Consider the following 24,893-nt stretch of genomic DNA (forward strand, 5'->3'; position numbering starts at 1 on the left):
GAACTACCCCAGACAAGCTGCGGTGAAAAGAAAGCCGCAGCCACTCTCCTGTGAGCCGAGACTAGAGAACAATGAGTTCAAGCCCTGCACGCGGAGGCTCGGGGTGCCACGCCCGGGGGCGGGCCCAACTCGCGGCCTGACGGGAAACGTAGTGTCTAAAGCTGTGCCAGTGCAGCTCAGTTGCTCGCCGGCCCGGGCTCCGCGCAACTACAAGTCCCAGCAAGCCCCGCGAGGCCTTGATCAGCCGCTTTTCGCCGGGAAGGGAGAGGGGCGAACATGGCTGAAGGTAGCAGGGACGGCTCAACGTGCGGCGGCGGGGAGGGCGGCAGGCAGAACCCGGTTCCCAGCAGTGGCGGCTGCAACTTCCCAGAGTACGAGCTTCCTGAGTCGAATACGCGCGTTTTCCATGTGGCCGCTTTCGGGGAGTTGTGGCTTGGCCGGCTGCGCGGGGAAGGGGACTTGTCGCTGAAGGAGCCGCCGGCACCGGCGCTGCCCGGGGGCCGAGGGGTTGCAGACTCCGGCCGGGAGGATGAGGCCGTGGCCCGGGATCTGGGCTGCAGCCTGGAAGCGGCAGCCGAGCTGAGGGCGGTGTGCGGGTGAGTGCGGGGCCGAGGGGCTCTTGCGGCTTGGAGTCAAGCCGGGTGCAGCCTTGCTCCTGCGCGCCCCTGGGCCTCATCATGGGGGCGGGCCTGTGGTTTACTCCCCGGGGTAGAAGGGCCGCCCTATCAAAGCTTTCCCGGAACAACGGGAGAAGTCCCGTGATGGGAATGCACAATTTCTGCTAGTGGGATTGAAGGGACGAGAGAGCCGCATGAAAGATTAATTTTTCTATTCACTAGTTCTTAAAGTGCTTATTAATGTAGGAAAGCAATCAGAGTAACAGCGACGTGTATGTCTTTGACAAGACACTTTGACGACGGAGGAACCTTAGTTTATGATGAGGCTGGAAGGATATTTAACCACAGCAGTGTCAAAACCTTGATTATCTCTGGTCTCTTTTGGGGACCTCCTGGGTATACTGTTATTGAGATATTCCTCAAAGTGATTTATTTTAAATGAAAATATTAAAATAACAATCTATTTCTCCATTTAACAGTATTGGCCGCCTTCAACCAGGCGTATATCCCTTTCTTTATAGAATATTGGCACAGAATTCGCCTTTAATTCTGGTTATCTGATTGCTTAATTATTCAGTGATGTATTTAGGACACAACTCCTGCTTGCTAAGGACAGGATGTGGTGATTATTTTGTTTGTTTTTGTTTTAGTCTTGATAAACTGAAGTGCCTTGAGGAAGGGGAGGATCCAGAAGTCATCCCAGAAAATACTGACCTAGTGACTTTGGGGTATGGAGGACTTTGCTTTTGTTACTTATTTAAATATTTTTTTCAACATTATATTATTCGAAAGTTGAAAGTATGGTATTGTTATCCCACCTCCTAAATTCAACCATTGTTAACATGTGGCCGTATTGGCTTTAGCTGTATGTGTTTGAGATACCTCGTGTGTGTCTTTTTCTATGGCTGAACTGTTCAGTAAGTTGCAGACATCATGATAATTTACCGCTAAGTACATCAGCGTATAGCTTCTAAAAGTATGATCCTATTACTTAATCAGAGTGGTATTATTATACCTAAGAAAATTAACAGTAACAGCATTATCTCTAATATCCAGTCCGTATTCAAATTTGTGTTTATTTTTAAGTGTTTACAAAGGTACAGTTAATCTGCTTAGATTTTGGGGTGGCAAGCTAAATACTCTGATAGTGTGGTAAAGGACTCGTTTTTGAAAATTTTCTGTCAGATCCATACTTCTGTAAAATAGGATAAAAATGAATTACTAGAAAAATGAAATTAAAAGGCAAACATAATAAAACTCCAAGTTTTTTATCATTAAATTCAACAGTAATATTACTGTCATATAGGTGTGAACATTTCTAAATGCTTACTCTCATTGTCTGTACTGATTGGATTACAAATAGCTCATAGATCAATTCCGGTCTGCCAACCACATTTTGAGAAAGGCCGCTCTATGATAATACTACTATAGAGAAACTGCATGTAATAGTGAAATTTGTAATTTCCAGTTTGTAGCCCGTTTACTTTGCATCAGCTATGTTGTCATACTTTATCCTGCAGGCGTTTCGACCCTACCTTATTGTTGGCTTATTTTTGTAATTGCCGAATCTGTTTCTCTTATCCCTGTTGCTAACACTTACATTAGCAACACTTGGAGCACTATAAAAGGTTCCTGTCTTTCCTAGGTCCTGTGTTTTCTCCTGACTTATCCATCCTGCTATCACCTAAGCATGCTCATTTGCTGAGAAATCGTCAATGGCTCAACCTCTCCTCTATGGGCAAATTTCAGAATTTTTTACTTAGACATTTGAAACCTTCCACATAGCCCAAATCTGCCTTTCTTGACTTGTTTTCAACCATTTTCTCTTTCAGTGCCTCAGGATGCACATGGCCCCTCTCCCAACTGAACCCTAACCTAACCAGTCTTTGAGTCCCTAACATTCATTTCCACATCTCTACAACCCATCTATCTCCCTTTGGAAATAGACACACTTGTAATGTCTAGAATTCTTCTAACACTTCTAAAGTCCTTGAAGGTTCATTGAGAGTCCAAGCTCCATCATCTGTGAATTGCGCTTAAGCCTGTCGGACTGCTTTACTCCATTTGGTACCCTTTAACTATTGTTGATTGATTATTTGGATTTTTTTCTAAAATGCACATCTGATTGTCTCACTCTCTTACATAAAATCTTTCAGTCGTTCTTAGGCATAGTCCTGAGTTCTTAAATGGATCACAAGGTTCTCTATAGAATGGATCTTGCTGGTCTTTTCGGCCCTACATCGCTGCAGTGCTCCAGCCATGTTACACTGTTTTTCAGTTCCTAGAATGTGCTCTCTCATCCTAGGCCTTTGCCTAGAACACTCACACTTCCTTATCCCCCGGTCTGGCTGACTTCTACTCATCTTTCAAGTTTTAGCTGAAGGACTAAGGACTCCATCTAGCTCCCCTTTTATGCTCGTGTAGCTGGCGATACTTCTCTAATTGAAATACTCTTCACACTTATACTGTACTTATTTAATTTTCTGTTTTCTAGCTAGACTTAAAAGTTCCATAAGCTGTGTCTGTCACACCCACTGCCATGTCCCTCATTCCTAGAATTTTGGCATATAATAATAGGGAGTCAGTAGATACTTGTAGAATGAGTGGAATAAATGAAACTTGCATAAACCTAAGGAAGCGATTTTTTAGAGATTGGCTAAAAGAAGAAAGTTGATATTTATAAAGCAGACTTTTTTTTTCCTATAGTTAATTACATGCTAATTGGCTTATAATGATGTTATTGAGCTATGTGAAATAGTAATTTTCAGACTGCTTTACACAGTGCTTCCCCTGGCTATTTTCTGTTACTAGATCAACTGGATCTCCTTGGTTGTCTTCTAGTCCCTTCCATAGGAAATGTGAGTAGAATTATATGTATAATCTAATGTAAAAGGAGTTAGTGCAGCATTCCTTAGCTGGGATTATTTTGATGTACTTTAAAACTATTATATTTAAAATAAGACTAATCTTAATCTTAACAGTACGACAAGTGAATTAGGCTTGTGCCAAAAGCCAAAAATCTGTCTCTCTCTGCTTTCTCTTTCACTAAACCTTCCTTTCTTTTCCCTACCAATAACTTAAAAACGTAAAGTAAAAACAAAACCTAAGTACATGATCCCTTTATTGTGGCATAAAATACATTTCTAGCACTTCTTTTCTCCAAAGATTAAGCGACATTGTTTTTAGTACAATAGCTTATAGATAGAATATTTAAGAATATAATCTAAGAAAAATTTCCAGAATGGGGAAGAAAACCTGAACAAATTAAAAGGGCTCACTGGTTACCTGGGAAAATTAACTCAGAATTATCAACTCTGAGATGTATCCTAGTAAAACAATTATATTTCAGAGAGAAAATGGGTAACAAGGGGCATTAAAAAATATATAAATGCAAAGGTAACCACTGGAACAAAAATGCAAATACCAAACTTCCCTCTGCAATTTCTAAAAAAGTAGACAAGCAGAAAGACACGTCTCATAATGAAAAAAACAGCTAATATAACAAAATACATACAATTAGAAAATGTAATAGAATTGAGGCCAAAGGCATCAGTTTTTCTACAGTCTCATAAAAGGGTTTAGATTAGGCTCACAAAACAAAAACCTTGCAGAGACAACAGACACATCTAAAATAAAGTAATTCAGAGAGGTTAAAAATAAATGGTGGGACAAAAGTATACCAGATAAATGGAAAGAAAAATTGAGCAGATGTAATGGTCCTGATAACAGACTAATAAAATTCAAGTCCCCAAACATTAAATATGACAAAGGACACATTTTAGTGTCCACAAACCACAGTTAAGATAGAATACTTATATATACCCCAAAGAATATAGCAGCCAACTTTATAAAACAAAACTATAGGGGATACAAGGAAACATAGCTAGAAACACACTAACAATAGGGCACTTTAATATACCAATCTCAGCACAAGACAGATCAACTGGCTAAAAAAAGTGAGGAGGTAAGAGCCCTAAACAACATAATCAGTAGGGTATGTCTTATGGAGATACATACATATACATAAAATTTATAACCCTGTGTTAGAGACTGTGTGGCACATTCACAAAAGTTGGTTATATATTAGGTCACAGAGGAAACATCATAACATCCATTGAGTAGAAATAAAACAAACAGCACTCTCTGATCACAACATAATAAAACTAGAATTTACTAACAAAAACAAAAATCAGGCCATTCTAACATGGAACTGTTCTAACAGGGCTACTGTTACAACATGGTAAAATATATATACCTTAGTTGTAAAGCTAGTATCTTATTTAATAAGGAAGCAGTACATATATTTCTGCTAAGATCTGGAATAAGCAAGCATGCCTAGTATCTCACTGCTTTGCAGCATTGTATTACAGGATTAGCCATGCAGTTTGACAAGAGGAATCAATTAGAAGCATAAGGGTAGATAAAGAAGAAAAACTAGCTCTATTTGTGAATGATTTAATGGTATTACCTGGAAAAGAAATCAATGCTAAAACAGACAAAAACCAAAAAAGAATTTAGTGTAAGAGCAGGATACAAAATTGATAAATAAAAAAAATGGCCTTCGTAGATACAAACAGTAAACAATTAGAGGACATAATGGAGGAAAATCCCATTTACAATAGTCAAAAAGGTTAAATTCTTAAGAATAAATTTAACAAGAAATGTGTAAAACTGAGGTAAGGGAAAATTTTAAACCCTCCTGAAAGACTCAGAAAAAATCTTGAAAACATTGAAAGATATCCTCTGTTCTTGAATAGGAATACTAAGCATTATAATGCTGTTAGTTGTTTCTAAGTTAATTTACAGATTAAGTGCAATCCCAATAAAAATGCTAAAAGTATTGGTTATTTTATGGAGTTAGACAGTTGATAATAAAGTTCATATGGAATATATTCAAGAGTAACTAGGAAAAAACTGGGTGAGGAGGAGAAAATTGTGAGTGCCTGGTAATTTTACCATATATTAAAATATACTACAAAGCCTTTATAATTAAAACAGTGGGTACTAGCTCATGAATAGACAGATAGACCAGTGGAATAGAAGAGAAAGTCCAGTTAGATTCAAATGCATATGGAAATTTAGTATGACGCTATACACAAGAATAAACTCCAGAGGGAGTGGGATCAAAATGTAGAAAATGAAACATGCCTACCTTGGTGTAGTGAAAGGCTTTCTAACTATGATTTAAATCCAGAGGTAATAAAAGGAAAAGATTGATAAAATGGACTACATATAAAAATTTAAAATTTGCATGACAAAAAACACCATAAACAAAGTCAAAAGACAGCTGCCAGACTTGGAGAAAATATAACATATACACAAAGAGCTGGTAACCCAAATATATAATACCTTAAAAGTTGAGGGACAAAGACCAAAAACCCAAAGGGAAGATGGGGAAAAGATATGAACCAATAACTCACACACAAAAAAGATATAAAAATAACTCACAAACATGAAGAAATGTTCATGCAGATTCATTATTAGAGAAATGCAAGTTAAAGTGACAGATACCTTTTTTCTCCTATCAGACTGGCACAAATTTTAAAATATACATTCTTTTGATGAGGCTGAGGGAAGCAGGCATTTTCAGACATTCCTGATGGAAACGTAAATTGATAGCAGCCCCCCTTAGGGAGATTTGGTAATGCCCAACACAAAATTACATAGGCACTTAGCAGTCCCACTTCTAGCAATCTCTACTGAAGATATACCTCCAACAATATGAAAATTTATTATGCATAAGGTTATTCGTTGCAGCATTGTTTGTAATAGCAAATATTTGAAATATCCTAAATATACATACATAGGAGAGTGTTGAAGAAATTATAGGACATCCACACAGTGCAGTATTGTGTAGCTGTGCTAAAGGATAAGGAAGGATGAACCAATAGATTTCTAGGAAATACTGTTACGTTACAAAAGCAAAGCTCAGAAGCATACGTTACCCTTCTTGTAAAAACGAAGTTTCATTGGGTATCAGTTTATTGGCTCTCATCTAAAAGTGTACCCTTTTTGCCTGCTCTGTAAAAATGAGTCTCAGCTCTTTAAATATTTTTCCTTTCCCAACTGGCACAGTATTAAGCTTTGTCAGTAAAGGGCACAGGAGAGACTTTGCATGAGGAAGGAGTTCTGCTTCTTGGTGCCATGTGCTGGCTCAGCAGGGTCCTGCAGCACACACAGCTTCCCCAGCATCCAGCTCCCGCAGTACCCGGCAGTCAGTAGCACAGAGCTTTCCCTGCTGCTCCACTCCCCTTGAAACCTCCCTGGAAAAGCTTTTCCTGTCACCCTTGAGGGCAGATTTCCAGCAGGTTCCACTGATGCACCCTAGCAACTTCTCTGCCATTCAGCGAGTCACAGCCATTCCCTCTCCAATAAGGTCTGGCTGTCAGTCCTGGGGGAAGAAAAGGGAGGCTTCCTTGGGTATTCTTTCTTAGTGCAAGGAGTAGGGTTCCTTGTATGCTATTCCTTTGTTTTCTAGCGTTCTCTACTTCTTACTTGCCAGTCTCTCATTACTCCAGTCCTCTGTTAAAAGTTAATAATTCTTTAGATTAAACTTTGTTCAAATTACTGTTTAGTTTTTTTCTCCTAATTGAACTCAGACTGACACAAAAAGGAATATAAGAAAATACATAGGTATCTGTGTGTTTGAACAAAAGAAATGGAGAGGGTAAACCAGAACCGTAGAGATTGGTGGCCTGCGGTGGGTGGGTAGGACAGGGGTGGAAAGAAAGGAGGAAATAGGTACAGGTTAGTGGTCGGGACCAAGAGGGAATGATACTTTTCTGAATATGTATACCTTTTATAACTCTTAGAATCATAGTAGTGTTTCCCATATCTTTTACACAACCCAAAAGTAATCAGACAATTAAAACCAGCCAAGATGTAGGGGAAGACCCAAAATAGAATGTGAAACTAACAAATGAGTCTAATTGTGTTACAAATGAATAGCATCACAACACTGAAGAGAATTAGTAAGAAAGATCTAATCTGATTCTGTATAAAAGTGTACTTGGATTCAGTGTTGTAAGGCTGAAGACAAAAAGAACTATTAATTTTTAGTGTTTTTCACAGGGGTGTAGGTTAGCAATTCTGAAACCATGTTTTTTAAAGAACTGAATGTGTAAGTGAATATAGATAAAGGGAGCTGGGTTTCTTGTGGAGAAAAGTTATAAACAAGGAAAGGCTGAAGGCTAAAATGAATCCTGATTTTAGTTTGGGATTAGAAGTATTAGTATAAACTCAATGGCTTTAAAAATATATAACAGTATTGGGTTAAATAAACTACATTATTGAAGTTAAAAAATATATAAACAGAAAAATACAGAAACACAGATATTTGTACATGTGTGGTTTAGTATATATATGTATGTTTCGTACCTCTCTCTGCTGAGAGTCCTGGAAGCAGTGACTGCAGTAACAATGAGAACACCTCATGCTCAGGTACAGGTGTCTAAACCTCTCTCCAGTAGAGGAACTAGGGCTCCTAGAAGTGGTTGATTCCAGGGCTGAGACACGAAAATACAGGGTGAGCCTTGAGCATCTTCTGTGGTGCCAGAAAGCAAGGAAATACTTAACAAGAAAAAAAAAAAAAGATGGCTTGTTGAAAGAACAGAGCCAAATTGAAGGAGCTCCTAGTGGCCAAAACTAGAATAATTTGAGCAACAGAATAACAGTAGTATTAGATTTTAACCTGTAGAATAAAGTAAATATTTATGAGTTCATACTAAAAATATAAATAACCAAATAAATAAATAGGAAGAAAGAGGCAGGTCTTCCTCATAATACCAAAGAATAAATGTTAAAGGAGGAAAATAGAGAATCACTGTTAGGTATAAACCACAGTAATAAGTGTTGTAGACAAAAGCTACTGGTGAGTGCTAAAATTCCTGGATGAAAGTTTGAGGAGAAACAAGATTTGCGTAGTCTCAAAGTATCTCCCCGCAAACACTTATCAGGGACAAAGGAAAAGAAAATATCTTTCTAGTGTAGGAACCTGGCAGACAGGAGCTTAACCAAGGTAAATATCTACAGGAATAAAAGACATACTAATACTAACATTATGAACGTCAGGATGATACAGTGAGAAGGAAAACATCATTCTTGAGGTATTCTTGTCAAAAGTTTATAAGCTTACTCCAATTATGAGGCAACAGCAATTAAACCCAAATTGAAGGACTTTCTATAAAAACACTGATAAGGGCTTTTTGAAAGTGTCAAGCTCATGAAAGACAGAGACTGAGGAACTGTAGAAGACTGGAGGGGAAAGGAGAAATAAGAAATGCAATGTGGTGTCTGAATAGGATCCTGGGACAAAAAAGGCACTAAAGTTAAAAATTTGTGAAATTCAAAAAAGTTCTTTAGTTAATAATACTGTATTAATGTTAATTTCCTGGTCTTGATAATTATTCTATGAACATGTAAGATGTTAACAGGGAAAGCCAGGTAAGAGATGTAAGGGAATTCTTTGTACTATTTTTTCAGCCTTTCTTTAAGTCTAAAATTAGTTCAGAATAAAAAGCTAAATATTAAAGATATTTTTGAAGCCCCAGTAAAGAATGTTGAAGTTTGATTTTTCTTGTAACAGGGTTAGAAAGAGACTTCTGGAACACCGGGAAGAAACCATAACGATAGACCGGGTCTGCAGACAAGAAACATTTGCTTATGAGATGGTAAAAAGTCTTATCTTTTCCACCTCTTCCCATGAAACAAACTCTCATTGATGTTAGTGATGACTGTATGGGGGCTTTATATTGGATGTGCTTAGTTGGAAACAAATTAGAGAAACTTCACTGGGACTGGGAACTAGTAGGAGAAAAAGACCGATAAAATTCAAGTGATGGGGAATTCCCTGACAGTCCAATGGTTAGGACTCCACTTTCACTGCCAAGGGCGCAGAATCGATCCCTGGTCAGGGAACTAAGATCTTGCAAGCCATGCAGTGCAGCCAAAAAAAAAAAAAAAAAAGAAAGAAAAGAAATTCAAGTGATGGCACATTTTCCTGTCAGATCTTGGCCTTTATTTTTGCTTTTACTTTGGTCTTGCCCTCTGTATTAGGCTAATTTCATGCCTTTCACCACCCTCTTTCTGATATTTTTGTTCTGCTCCTGATTTTGGTTTAACTATATTCTTTTCTAATCCATTATTTCTTAGCTAAAACCCTCAGAATAATTTAAGATGGTGAATAATGAGGAATTAAGTGTTAGTAGACATGATAGGTTCATTCAGTACATGTTCTTGACAACTTATTACGAGCCAAATGCTGTTTTAGGCACTTAATAGTGCAGAAGGGCACCTGTTTTCTCTCTCACTCATTTTTATAATTGTGGTAAATTTTATATAACATAAAATTTAACATTTTAACCATTTTAAATGCTCATTTAAGTGGCATTAAGTACATTCACAATGCTGTGTAAGCATCACCACTATTTTCTGAACTTTTTCATCATCCCAAACAGAAATTCTATACCCATTAACACCAACTCCCCATTCTCTCTTCCCCCAGCCCCTGGTAACCTCTGTTCTACTTTCCATTTCTGTGGATTTGCCTATTATAAATATTTCATATAAGTAGAATCATGCAGTATTTGTTCTTTTGTATCTGGCCTATTTTACTTACTATAATGTTTAAATGGTTCCTCCATGCTGTAGCATGCATGAGAACTTCATTCCTTTTCATGGCTGAGTAATATTCCATTGTATGGATATACCACATTTTGTTTATTCATTCATCTGTTGTTGGACATTTGGGTAATTGCTGCCTTTTGGCTATCGTAAATAATGCTATAATGAACATTAGTGTTCAAGTATCTGTTTGAGTCCATTTTAAGCTCTTTTCAGTATATACCAAGGAGTGGAATTGCTTGGTCATATGGTAATTCTAGGTTTAACATTTTGAGGAACTACGAAACTGTTTTCCACAGGGGTTGAATTATTTTATATTCCCACCAGCAATGCAGGAGTGTTTCAGTTTCTCCACATTCTTGTCAACATTTGTTATTTTCTAGGCTTTGATAATAGCCATATTAATGGGTGTGAAGTGGTATTCATTATGGTTTTGATTTACATTTCCCTAATGATTATTGATGTTGGACTACTTTTCATGTGCTTTTTGGCCATTCGTATATTTTCTTTGGAGAAAGTTCTATTAAAGTCCTTTGAGTCCTTTGCCAGTATTTAAATTGGCTTGTTTGTCTCTTTGTTTTTGAGTTGTGAGTTCTTTGTATGTTCTGGATATTAGATGCTTACCATATGTATAACTTTAAATATTTTCTTCCATTCTGTGGATTGTCTTTTTACTCTCTTGATAGAGTCCTTTGATGTACAAAAGTTTTAAAATTGGATAAAATACAATTTATCTGTTCTTTTTCTTTCGTTATTTGTGCTTTTGGTGTTATACTTAAGAAACAATCGCCAAATCCAACGTCATGAAGATTTTTTATTTTACCCTGTTTTCTATAAGAGTTTTATAGTTTTAGCTCTTAAGTTGTTGATCCATTTTTGGTTAATTTTTATGTATGGTATAGGGTAAAGGTCCAACTTCATTCTTCTGCATGGGGATATTCAGTTTTCCCAGCACAAAAGACTGTCCTTTCCCTATTGAGTGGTTTTGGTACCTTTGTTAAAAGTCAGTTGACCAAATAAGGTTTATTTCTGAGTTCTCTATTCTATTTCACTGGTCTGTATGTCTGTCCATATCCTGGTACCACATTGTTTTGATTACTGTGGCTTTGTGGTCAGTTTTGAAATTTGGAAATGTTAGTCTTCCAGTTTTGTTCTTTTTCAGAATTGTTTTCATTATTCATGGTCCCTTGAAATTCCATATGAATTTTAGGATGAGTTTTTCTATTTCTGTAATAAGAACAAAAAAAGCATTGAGGTTTTGATAGGTGTTGCATCAAATCTTTATATTGTTTTGGGTAGCATTGTTATCTTAACGATATTGTCTTCCAGTCCATGAACAAAAGATGTTTTCCAGTTTGTTTAGGTTGTGTTTAATTTTGTTTGGCAACATTTTGTAGTTTTTTTGTATGTACAAGTCTTTCATCCCTTTGTTACATTGTTTATTAAGTATTTTATTTTTTTCCTTGCTACTTTTTTTTTTTTGCGGTATGCGGGCCTCTCACTGTTGTGGCCTCTCCCGTTGCGGGGCACAGGCTCCGGATGCGCAGGCTCAGCAGCCATGGCTCACAGGCCTAGCCGATCCGCGGCATGTGGGATCTTCCTGGACTGGGCCACGAACCCGTGTCCCCTGCATCGGCAGGCGAACTTTCAACCACTGCGCCACCAGGGAAGCCCTTCCTTGCTATTTTAAATGGAATTGTTTTCTTAATATTCTTTTCAAATTGTTCATTGCTATTGTATAGAAATACAACTGATTATTTTTTTTTTTTTGCGGTACGCGGGCCTCTCACTGTTGCGGCCTCTCCCGTTGCGGAGCACAGGCTCCGGACGCGCAGGCTCAGCGGCCATGGCTCACGGGCCTAGCCGCTCCGTGGCATGTGGGATCTTCCCGGACCGAGGCACAAACCTGTGTCCCCTGCATTGGCAGGTGGACTCTCAACCACTGCGCCACCAGGGAAGCCCAATACAACTGATACTTGTGTTGGTTTTATATCCTGCAACTTTGCTAAATTTATTAGCTCTAACAGGATTTTTGTGTGTGTGTGAGTTCTTTAGGATTTTTTACATCGAAGATCATGCATGTCATCGGCAGAGATAACTTTATTCTTTTCCAATTTGGTTGCTCACTTGACCTATTTTCCTTCCTTCCTCCATCCCTCCCTCCATCCCTTCCTCCCTCCCTCCCTTCCTTCCTTCCTTTTCCCTCTAGTTTCTCTGGCTAGAATTTCTCTAGTACTTTGTTGAATAGAAGTGGCAGAAGTGTACATCCTTATCAATCTTTAACTATTGAGTATTAGTTTAGCTGTGGGTTTTCCATATATGACATTTATCATATGGAGTAAGTTCCCTTCGATTCCTATTTATTTAATGTTTTTATCATTATTTAATGTTTTAAGAAAGGGTATTATTTAATGTTTTAAAAAATTATTTAACATTATTTAATGTTTTAAGAAAGGGTATTGGATTTTGTCAAATGTTTTTTCTGCATCAATTGAGATGATGTGTTTTTTTCCATCATTCTATTAGTGTGGTATATTGCATTGATTTGCATTTGTTGAACTACCCTTGCATCCTGAGGATGAATCCCCCTTGGTTGTGATATGTGATCCCTTTTATATGCTGTTGGACTTGTTTTGCTAGTATTTTGTTGAGAATTTTTATATTTATACTTATAAGGGATGTTGGCCTGTAGTTTTCTCATAGTGTCTTTGTCTGACTTTGGTATCAGAGTATGCTGATCTCATAGAATGAATTAGGAAGTATTCTCTCCTCTTCAGATTTTTTGGAGGACTTCAGGAAGTATTGATAAATTCACCAGTGAAGCCATCTGGTCCTGGGCTTTTCTTTGTTAGGAGGTTTTTAATTTCTGATTTAATTTTCTTACTTGTTACAGGTCTATTCATATTTTCCCTTTCTTCTTGAGTTAGTTTTGATTATTTCCTTCCTTCTGCTAGCTTTGGGTTTAGTTTTCTTTTTCTGGTTCCTCAGGTTTATTGATTTGAGATTGTTCTTTTCTAATGTAGATGTTTAGAGCTGTAAGTTTCCCTCTTTGTACTCCTTTTGCTGCATCCCGTAAGTTTCTCATGTTGTGTTTTTGTTTCATTTGTTTCAAAGTATTTTGTAATTTCCCTTGTGATTTCTTTCTTGACCCATTGCTTGTTTAAAAGCATGCTGTTTAATTTCTACATGGAAATTTTTCAGTTTTCCTCCTGTTACTGATTTCTAGTTTCATTCCCTTGTGATCAAAAATGATACTCTTTAAAAAAATTTATTTATTTATTTTTGGCTGCATTGGGTCTTCGTTGCTGCATGCGGGCTTTCTCTAGTTGCGGCGAGCTGGGGCTACTCTTTGTTGCGGCGTGCAGGCTTTTCGTTGTGGTGGCTTCTCTTGTTGCAGAGCACAGTCTCTAGGCCCTTGGGCTTCAGTAGTTGTGGCACATGGGCTCAGAAGTTGTGGCTTGCAGGCTCTAGGGCTCAGGCTCAGTAATTGTGGCGCATGGGCTTTGTTGCTCCATGGCATGTGGGATCTTCCTGGACCAGGGCTCGAACCTGTGTCCCCTGCATTGGCAGGTGGATTCTTATCCACTGTGCCACCAGGGAGGTCCCAGAAATGATACTTTTAATGATTTTAATTTTTTAAATTTATTAAGACTTGGTGGTCTATCCTAGAGAATGGTCCCTGTGCCCTTGAAAAGAATGTATATTTGGCTGTTGTTGGAAGAGTGTTCTATATATGTCTGTTAGTTCTAACTGGATTCTAGTGTTGTTCAAGTCTTCTATCTCCTTATTAATTTTCCATATGAATGTTCTACTTATTGTTGAGAGTGAGGTATTGAAATCTCCAAGTATTATTGTAGAAACCATCTGTTTTCCCCTCAATTCTGTCAGTTTTCCTTTATATCTTGTGAAGTTCTACTGTTAGCTGCATATGTTTATAAGTATTGTATCTTGCTGGATTGTATCTTTTATCAATATATAATGCCCTTCTTTGTCTCTTTTTGACTTAAAGTCTATTCTGCCTGACAGTAATATAGCCCCCTCGGCTTTCTTTCAGTTAATATTTGTATGGAATATATTTTTCCATCTTTTACTTTCAGTCTCTTTGTGTCTTCATATCTAAAGTGAGTCTGTTGTAGAGAGTGCATAGATGGATCTAGTTTTATCAACCTGCCAATCTTCTGCCTTTTTTTTTTTTACATCTTTATTGGAGTATAATTGGTTTACAACGGAGTGTTAGTTTCTGCTTTATAACAAAGTGAATCAGTTATAGATATACATATGTTCCTAGATCTCTTCCCTCTTGTGTCTCCCTCCCTCCCACCCCTCTAGGTGGTCACAGAGCACCGAGCTGATCTCCCTGTGCTATGTGGCTGCTTCCCACTAGCTATCTATTTTACGTTTGGTAGTGTATATATGTCCATGCCACTCTCTCACTTTGTCACAGCTTACACTTCCCCCTCCTCATGTCCTCAAGTCCATTCTCTAGTTGGTCTGTGTCTTTATTCTTGTCTTATCCCTAGGTTCTTCATGACATTTTTTTTTCTCTTAAATTCCATATATATGTGTTAGCATGCAGTATTTGTCTTTCTCTTTCTGACTTACTTCACTCTGTATGACAGACTGTAGGTCCATCCACCTCACTAATAAAACCTCAATTTCGTTTCTTTTTATGGCCATTGTATATATGTGCCACATCTTTATCCATTCATCCAATGATGGACACTTAGGTTGTTTCCATCTCTGGGCTATTGTAAATAGAGCTGCAATGAACATTTTGGTACATGACTCTTTTTGAACTATGGTTTTCTCAGGGTACATGCCCAGTAGTGGGATTGCTGGGTCATATGGTAGTTCTATTTGTAGTTTTTTAAGGAACCTCCATACTGTTCTCCATAGTGGCTGTACCAATTCACATTCCCACCAGCAGTGCAAGAGTGTTCCCTTTTCTCCACACCCTCTCCAGCATTTATTGTTTGTAGATTTTTTGATGATGGCCATTCTGACTGGTGTGAGGTGATATCGCATTGTAGTTTTGATTTGCATTTCTCTAATGATTAATGATGTTGAGCATTCTTTCATGTGTTTGTTGGCAGTCTGAATATCTTCTTTGGAGAAATGTCTGTTTAGGTCTTCTGCCCATTTTTGGATTGGATTGTTTGTTTTTTTGTTATTGAGCTGTATGAGCTGCTTATAAATTTTGGAGATTAATCCTTTGTCGGTTGCTTCATTTGCAAATATTTTCTCCCATTCTGAGGGTTGTCTTTTCGTCTTGTTTATGGTTTCCTTTGCTGTGCAAAAGCTTTGAAGTTTCATTAGGTCCCATTTGTTTATTTTTGTTTTTATTTCCATTTCTCTAGGAGGTGGGTCAAAAAGGATCTTGCTGTGATTTATGTCATAGAATGTTCTGCCTATGTTTTCCTCTAAGAGTTTGATAGTTTCTGGCCTTACATTTAGGTCTTTAATCCATTTTGAGCTTATTTTTGTGTATGGTGTTAGGGAGTGATCTAATCTCATACTTTTACATCTACCTGTCCAGTTTTCCCAGCATCACTTATTGAAGAGGCTGTCCTTTCTCCACTGTACATTCCTGCTTCCTTTATCAAAGATGAGATGACCATATGTGCGTGGGTTTATCTCTGGGCTTTCTATCCTGTTCCGTTGAGCTCTCTTTCTGTTTTTGTGCCACTACCATACTGTCTTGATTACTGTAGCTTTGTAGTATAGTCTGAAGTCAGGGAGCCTGATTCCTCCAGCTCCGTTTTTAGTTCTCAAGGTTGCTTTGGCTGTTCGGGGTCTTTTGTGTTTCCATACACATTGTGAAATTTTTTGTTCTACTTCTGTGAAAAATGCCATTGGTATTTTGATAGGGATTGCATTGAATCTGTAGATTGCTTTGGGTAGTAGAGTCATTTTCACAATGTTGGTTCTTCTAATCCGAGAACATGGTATATCTCTTCATCTATTTGTATCATCTTTAATTTCTTTCATCAGTGTCTTATAATTTTCTGCATACAGGTCTTTTGTCTCCTTAGGAAGGTTTATACCTAGATATTTTATTCTTTTTGTTGCAATGGTAAATGGGAGTGTTTCCTTAATTTCACTTTCAGATTTTTCATCATTAGTGTATAGGAATGACAGAGACTTCTGGGCATTAATTTTGTATCCTGCTACTTTACCAAATTCATTGATTGGCTCTAGTAGTTTTCTGGTAGCATCTTTAGGATTCTCTATGTATAGTATCATGTCATCTGCAAACTGTGACAGCTTTACTTCTTCTTTTCCGATTTGGATTCCTTTTATTTGCTTTTCTTCTCTGATGGCTGTGGCTAAAACTCGCAAAACTATGTTGAATAAGAGTGGTGAGAGTGGACATCCTTGTCTTGTTCCTGATCTTAGTGGAAATGCTTTCAGTTTTTCAACATTGAGGAGGATGTTGGCTTTGGGTTTGTCATATGTGGCCTTCATTATGTTGAGGAAAGTTCTCTCTATGCCAACTTTTTGGAGGGTTTTTATCATAAATGGGTGTTGAATTTTGTTGAAATCTTTCTCTGCATCTCTTGAGATGACCATATGGTTTTTCTCCTTCAATTTGTTAATATGGTGTATCACGTTGATCGATTTGCATATATTGAAGAATCCTCACATTCCTGGAATAAACCCCACTGGATCATGGTGTATGATCCTTTTAATGTGCTGTTGGATTCTGTTTGCTAGTATTTTGTTGAGGGTTTTTGCATCTATGTTCATCAGTGATATTGGCCTGTAGTTTTCTTTCTTTGTGACATCCTTGTCTGGTTTTGGTATCAGGGTGATGGTGGCCACATAGAATGAGTTTGGGAGTGTTCCTCCCTCTGCTATATTTTGGAAGAGTTTGAGAAGGATAGGTGTTAGCTCTTCTCTAAATGTTGATAGAATTCACCTGTGAAGCCATCTGGTCCTGGGCTTTTGTTTCTTGGAAGATTTTTAATCACAGTTTCAATTTCAGTGCTTGTGATTCGTCTGTTCATATTTTCTATTTCTTCCTGATTTTGTCTTGGCAGGTTGTGCATTTCTAAGAATTTGTCCATTTCTTCCAGATTGTCCATTTTATTGGCATAGAGTTGCTTGTAGTAATCTCTCATGATCTTTTGTATTTCTGTAGTGTCAGGTGTTACTTCTTTTTCATTTCTAATTCTATTGATTTGAGTCTTCTCCCTTTTTTTCTTGATGAGTCTGGCTAATGGTTTATCAATTTTGTTTATCTTCTCAAAGAACCAGCTTTTAGTTTTATTGATCTTTGCTATCGTTTCCTTCATTTCTTTTTCATTTATTTCTGATCTGATTTTTATGATTTCTTTCCTTCTGCTAACTTCGGAGGTTTTTTGTTCTTCTTTCTCTGATTGCTTTAGGTGCAAGTTTAGGTTGTTTATTCGAGATGTTTCCTGTTTCTTAAGGTAGGCTTGTATTGCTATAAACTTCCCTCTTAGAACTGCTTTTGCTGCATCCCATAGGTTTTGGGTCGTCGTGTCTCCATTGTCATTTGTTTCTAGGTATTTTTAAATTTCCTCTTTGATTTCTTCAATGATCACTTTGTTATTAAGTAGTGTATTGTTTAGCCTCCGTGTGTTTGTATTTTTTACAGATCTTTTCCTGTAATTGATATCTAGTCTCATAGTGTTGTGGTTGGAAAAGATACTTGATACAATATCAATTTTCTTAAATTTACCAAGGCTTGATTTGTGACCCAAGATATGATCTATCCTGGAGAATGTTCCATGAGCACTTGAGAAAAATGTGTATTCTGTTGTTTTTGGATGGAATGTCCTATAAATATCAATTATTAAGTCCATCTTGTTTAATGTATTGTTTAAAGCTTGTGTTTCCTTATTTATTTTCATTTTGGATGATCTGTCCATTGGTGAGAGTGGGGTGTTGAAGTCCCCTACTATGAATGTGTTACTGTCGATTTCCCCTTTTTGGCTGTTAGTATTTGCCTTATGTATTGAGGTGCTCCTATGTTGGGTGCATAAATATTTACAATTGTTGTATCTTTTTCTTGGATCGATCCCTTGATCATTATGTAGTGTCCTTCTTTGTCTCTTCTAATAGTCTTTATTTTAAAGTCTATTTTGTGTGATATGAGAATTACTACTCCACCTTTCTTTTGGTTTCCATTTGCATGGAATATCTTTTTCCATCCCCTCACTTTGAGTCTGTATGTGTCTCTAGGTCTGAAGTGGGTCTCTTGAGGACAGCATATATATGGCTCTTGTTTTTGTATCATTCAGCCAGTTTGTGTCTTTTGGTGGGAGCATTTAATCCATTTACATTTAAGGTAATTATCAATATGTATGTTCCTATTCCCATTTTCTTAATTGTTTTGGGTTTGTTTTTGTAGGTCGTTTCCTTCTCTTGTGTTTCTGCCTAGAGAAGTTCCTTTAGCATTTGTTGTAAAGCTGGTTTGGTGGTGCTGAACTCTCTCAGCTTTTGCCTGTCTGTAAAGGTTTTAATTTCTCCATCAAATCTGAATGAGATCCTTGCTGGGTAGAGTAATCTTGTTTGTAGGTTTTTCTCCTTCATCACTTTAAATATGTCCTGCCACTCCCTTCTGACTTGCAGAGTTTCTGCTGAAAGATCAGCTGTTAACCTTATGGGGATTCCCTTGTATGTTATTTGTTGCTTTTCCCTTGCTGCTTTTAAGATGTTTTCTTTGTATTTAATTTTTGACAGTTTGATTAATATGTTTCTTGGAATGTTTCTCCTTGGATTTATCCTGTATGGGACTCTCTGTGCTTCCTGGACTTGATTAACTATTTCCTTTCCCATATTAGGGAAGTTTTCCACTCTAATCTCTTCAAATATTTTCTTAGTCCCTTTCTTTTTCTCTTCTTCTTTTGGAACCCCTATAATTCGAATGTTGGTGCGTTTAATGTTGTCCCAGAGGTCTCTTGAGACTGTCCTCAGTTCTTTTCATTCTTTTTTCTTTATTCTGCTCTGCAGTAGTTAGTTCCACTATTTTATCTTCCAGGTCACTTATCTGTTCTTCTGCCTCAGTTATTCTGCTATTGATCCCATCTAGAGTATTTTTCATTTCATTTATTGTGTTGTTCATCGTTGCTTGTTTCCTCTTTAGTTCTTCTAGGTCCTTGTTAAATGTTTCTTGCATTTTTTCTATTCTATTTCCAAGATTTTGGATCATCTTTATTATCATTATTCTGAATTCTTTTTCAGGTAGACTGCCTATTTCCTCTTCATTTGTTAGGTCTGGTGGGTTTTTATCTTGCTCCTTCATCTGCTGTGTGTTTTTCTCTCTTCTCATTTTGCTTATCTTACTGTGTTTTGGGTCTCCGTTTTGCAGCCTGCAAGTTCGTAGTTCCCGTTTTGTAGGCTTCCTGGTTGAGGGGACTAGTGCATGTGTTCTGTTGGATGAGGCTGGATCTTGTCTCTCTGGTGGGCAGGTCCACGTCCGATGGTGTGTTTTGGGGTGTCTGTGGACTTATTATGATTTTAGGCAGCCTCTCTGCTAATTGGTGGGGTTGTGTTTGTTAGGGTGTCCAGCACTGTAGCTTGCTGGTCGTTGAGTGAAGCTGGGTGCTGGTGTTGAGATGGAGATCTCTGGGAGATTTTCGCCGTTTGATATTACGTGGAGCTGGGAGGTCTCTTGTGGACCAGTGTCCTGAAGTTGGCTCTCTCACCTCAGAGGCACAGCACTGACTCCTGGCTGCAGCACCAAGAGCCTTTCATCCACACGGCTCAGAATAAAAGGGAGAAAAAGAAAGGAAGGAAGAAAGAAGGGAGGGCGGGAGGGAGGGAAAGAGGGAGGGAGGGAGGGAGGAAGGAAGGAAAGAAGAAAGAAAGAAAGAAGATAAAATAAAATAAAGTTATTAAAATAAAAAATAATTATTAAGAAAAAAAATTTTTTTAAGGAAATAAACAAAAACGGACAGATAGAATCCTAGGACAAATGGTGGAAGCAAAGCTATACAGACAAAATCTCACACAGAAGCATACACATACACACTCACAAAAAGAGGAAAAGGGGAAAAAAATCATAAATCTTGCTCTCAAAGTCCACCTCCTCAATTTGGGATGATTCGTTGTCTATTCATGTATCCCACAGATGCAGGTTACATCAAGTTGATTGTGGAGCTTTAATCCGCTGCCTCTGAGGCTGCTGGGAGGGATTTCCCTTTCTCTTCTTTGTTCGCACAGCTCCCGGGGTTCAGCTTTGGATTTGGCCCCACCTCTGCGTGTAGGTCGCCGGAGGGCATCTGTTCTTCGCTCAGACAGGATGGGGTTAAAGGAGCCGCTGATTCACTGGCTCCGGCACACTCAGGCCGGGGGGGGGAAGGAGGGGTACGGATGTGGGCCGAGCCTGCGGCGGCAGAGGCCAAAAGGACGTCGCACCAGCCTGAGGCGCGCCGTGCGTTCTCCCAGGGAAGTTGTGCCTGGATCACGGGACCCTGGCAGTGGCGGGCTGCACAGGCTCCTAGGAGGGGAGGTATGGAGAGTGACCTGTGCTCGCACACAGGCTTCTTGGTGGTGGCAGCAGCAGTCTTAGCATCTCATGTCTGTCTCTGGGGTCCGCACTTTTAGGTGCGGCTCGCGCCCGTCTCTGGAGCTCCTTTAAGCAGCGCTCTTAATCCCCTCTCCTCGTGCACCAGGAAACAAAGAGGGAAGAAAACGTCACTTGCCTCTTCGGCAGGTCCAGACTTTTCCCTGGGCTCCCTGCTGGCTAGCCGTGGTGCAGTAACCCCCTGCAGGCTGTGTTCATGCCGCCAACCCCAGTCCTCTCCCTGTGCTCCAACCAAAGCCCGAGCCTCAGCTCCCAGCTCTGGCCACCCTGGCGGGTGAGCAGACAGGCCTCTCGGGCTGGTGAGTGCCAGTCGGCACCGATCCTCTGTGCGGGAATCTCTCCCCTTTGCCCTCCGTACCCCTGTTGCTGTGCTCTCCTCTGTGGCTCCGAAGCTTCCTCCTCCGCCACCCACAGTCTCTGCTGCGAAGGGGCTTCCTAGTGTGTGGAAACCTTTCCTCCTTCACAGCTCCCTCCCACTGGAGCAGGTCCCGTCCCTATCCTTTTGTCTCTGTTCTTTTTTCTTTTGCCCTACCCAGGTACATGGGGACTTTCTTGCCTTTTGGGAGGTCTGAGGTCTTCTGCCTGCGTTCAGTAGGTGTTCTGTAGGAGTTGTTCCATGTGTAGATGTATTTCTGGTGTATCTGTGGGGAGGAAGGTGATCTCTGCGTCTTAACTCTTCCGCCATCTTCCCTGATCTCTTCTGCCTTTTTAATAGGAGAGTTTAGTCCATTTACATTTAGAGTAGTTACTGATGACGATTTACTTCTGCTATTTAGCTATTTGTATGTCATATATGGTTTTTGTTCTTCAGTTCTTCCATTACTTCCATTCAGTTTGTATTTAACTGAATTTTTGTGGTGTGTCCTTTTGATTCCGTTCTGTTTCCTTCTGTATGTGTTCTTATTTTCTTAGTGGTTACCTTGCAGATTAAAATTAACATCTTAAATATAGAACAACCTAGTTTTAGTAATACCAACTTTTTCAGTAGTGTGTGTGTGTATATATATATATATATACACACACATATTGTTCTATATTTCTCTGTTTCTTCCCTTTATATTGTGATTGTCACAGATAACATCTTTATATATTTTGTGTCTGTTAACATAATTTATAAATATTGTTTTAGGCATTTGCTTTTGAAATCACATAGGGAAAAAAAGAAGTTACAAACCAAAAGTACAGTAATTCTGACTTTTATATTTACTTATGTTTTTACCTTTACCGGTGTTCCTTATTTCTTATAGTTTCAAGTTACTGTCTAGTGTCTTTATCTCAGGCTGAAGAGTTCTCTTTAACATTTCTTATAGGGCAGGTCTACTGGTAGTGAACTCCCTTAGCTTTTGTTTATCTGAAAATGGCTTAGTTTCTTCTTTGTTCCTGAAGGCTAGTTTTGCAGGGTGTAGAATTCTTGGTTGACTGTTTTGTTTTTTTTTCACAACCTTAAATATATCATTGCACTGCCTTATTATCTACATGGTTACTGGTGAGAGACCATCTTTTTTAAAACAATGTTTGTTTGTTTATTTATTATTTTTGTCTGTGCCGGGTGCGACATGTGGAAACTTAGTTGCGACATGCGGACTCTTAGTTGCGACATGCGGATCCTTAGTTGCGGCATGTGGACATCTTAGTTGTGGCATGTGGACTTTTTAGTTGTGGCATCCCTGTGGGATCTAGTTCCCTGACCAGGGATCCAACCCAGGCCCCCTGCCTTGGGAGCATGGAGTCTTACCCACTGGACCACTGGGGAAGTCCCGAGAAATCATGTTTAATCTTATTGAGGAACCTGATTTCCTTTAGTTCTTTTGTTTATGGTTTCCTTTAGCTAATTGAGTGCATTTAAGACAGCTGATTTAACATCTTAGACTAGTAATTTCAGTGTTTGGGCTTCCTCAATGGTAGTTTCTGTCAAATTCTTTTTTTTCTTGTGAATGGGCAATATTTTCCTGTTTCTTTGTGTATCTTATAAGTTTTTGTTGAGAACTAGACATTCTGAGTGTGTTTTTTACTTGTTGAGAGCTGGACCTGTTTGTGACATTTCCAAACTATTTTTCCAATGTGTAGTCCTTGTGTACAGGCATACTGTATTTTATTGCACTTTACTTGATTATACTTCACAGATATTGCGTTTTTTTACAAAATGAATGTTTGTGGTAACCCTCCATTGAGCAAGTCTGTTGGCACCATTTTTCCAACAGCATTTGCTCACTTGATGTCTCTGTCACATTTTGGTAATTCCCACAATATTTCAAACTTTTTCATTATTATATTTATTTTGGTGATCTGTGATCAGTGAACATTGACATTATTACTACAACTTGTTGAGGCTCAGAAGATAGCATTTTTTAGCAAAAAGTTTTTAAAATTACGGTCTGTACATTGTTTTGGGGGGGCATAATAATGCTATTGCACACTTAATAGAGTACAGTGTAGTGTAAATATAACTTACGTGCATTGGGAAACCAAAAAATTCATATGATTCACTTTATTGCAGTATTTGTTACTGCGGTGGTCTGGAGGTGACCCTGTGATATCTCCAAGGTGTGCCCGTGTGGTCACTGATATTTCTGATTAATTATCACTTTGGTCAGCCAGTGACCTGACCAAGATTTCCTTAAATGTCTGACTTCACAAAGCGTCCTGTGTCTTTAAATTTTCCAGTAGATGCTGCTGGGGGAAGCCACTGCTGGTAAAACTGAAAGCAAGTATCTGTACCAGGCCCTCAGGGCATTGCCAGACCAACCAAAACACACTACTCCCAGCTTTGGGAGAACAAGATCCCACTGCTCGTCCTGGTGTCGGCCACCTTTTCCAAGACCACAGGCTGCTGTGTCCACGTCTGCAACAGGGCTAAATGATGGTAGTTTTTAGCCCATTGTAGTTAGTTTACACCCTCTGCTTACCTAGGAAAGATCAGCAGCTTGCTCCTTCATCAGGCACTTACCTGGTTGATACAAGTGTCTGATGAGGTTCCAGAGTGCCAAAATAGTTGATTCCAGTCTCTTTCCATCTTAATGGTTGCTTTGCTGGAGGGACTGATCCCCTAGAGCTTCCTGCTGTGCCATTTTGCACAATGTCACTACCACCTGTTTTTAAAACATCTTTTGCACCTTTACTTCTTAACCAGTCCTCCTGCTGGCCTCTATTTTATAGTTATTAAGCACATATAAAAGAGAGTGTGATGTATTGATGGATTAAAGATGTGACAGTGTAGTAAAAAACGGGTTTTAGAGTCAAACAGATTTGTTTTTGCATTCTAACTCTGATTTACCTTGGGTAAATTGGTGAACCTAAGCTTCATCCATCAAGTAGCTTTCATGATAATATGAGAGGAGGCATGTAAAAGTGTTAGTAACTGCCAGTATTATACCAACATTAGGTGATACTCCTGTCTTATCATCAGTTGCTAAGCACTTAGTGCTAAATGTCTTATTAGATGCTTTATTATACATTTCCAGCATCCATTCTGTAAAATAAGTATTTTCTGTTTTTTATAGATGATGAAACTAAAGCTTACAGAGGTTTTTAACAATTTTCTTGAAGTGGAATTAGGAGTCAAACCCAGGGCTGACTCAAGCCCTTGCTTATAACCCTTATTCTACACTGCCTCTGATCTGGGTCACAGTGTCTGATTTTAATGTCTTATTAACTTATTTTCCTTCTTCAGGAGTCACATGCCATAGGAAAAAAGCCTGAAAATCCAGCAGACATGATTGAAGAAGGAGAGCTTATCCTATCTGTGAATATCTTGTACCCTGTTATATTTCATAAGGTCAGTAGTAAAACCTTTTGGATTCACAGATAATGTGAGTGACTTTGACTTTTGTCAAAGAATTTAATTATTTGAAGTTTAATTATGTGAACCTTATTTGAACCAAAATAAATGCAAGCATATGCTGTCTCATATGACATTCTGTCTCTATTCTTGGGTTCTTGTTTATATAAGGAATATGGTAAATTAGGTCAGATTTCAAATTATCTCTTGAGTAATAGGATTACAGTTACACTGTTGGAATGTATACCTGATTTCTGTATTAGTAGCAACTGGAAGGGTATGTAAATCCACAGTGATTCTGAAAATATGAATTCTTGAGGAT

At 38.6% G+C, this 24,893-nt stretch overlaps 1 protein-coding gene across 3 annotated transcripts in view; it reads left to right on the forward strand.

Annotated features, from left to right (window-relative positions):
• Positions 1–228: 228 nt before the first annotated feature.
• SNAPC3 (small nuclear RNA activating complex polypeptide 3) overlaps positions 229–24,893 on the forward strand; it is a 44,109-nt gene continuing 19,444 nt past the window's right edge. Inside the window, exons 1-4 of one of the 3 annotated variants that reach the window (XM_067744427.1) lie at positions 229–371; positions 1,268–1,345; positions 9,202–9,286; positions 24,464–24,568. In XM_067744427.1, the coding sequence (XP_067600528.1) occupies positions 277–371; positions 1,268–1,345; positions 9,202–9,286; positions 24,464–24,568 (363 nt within the window). In that variant the 5' untranslated portion in view covers positions 229–276. Of the gene's footprint in view, positions 597–1,267; positions 1,346–9,201; positions 9,287–24,463; positions 24,569–24,893 lie in introns of all 3 variants that reach the window. The other 2 variants (XM_067744426.1, XM_067744425.1) reach the window with 2 other exon arrangements.

The sequence above is a fragment of the Pseudorca crassidens genome, chromosome 7 (genome assembly GCF_039906515.1).
Source record: "Pseudorca crassidens isolate mPseCra1 chromosome 7, mPseCra1.hap1, whole genome shotgun sequence".
In the NCBI taxonomy this organism is placed as follows: domain Eukaryota; kingdom Metazoa; phylum Chordata; class Mammalia; order Artiodactyla; family Delphinidae; genus Pseudorca; species Pseudorca crassidens.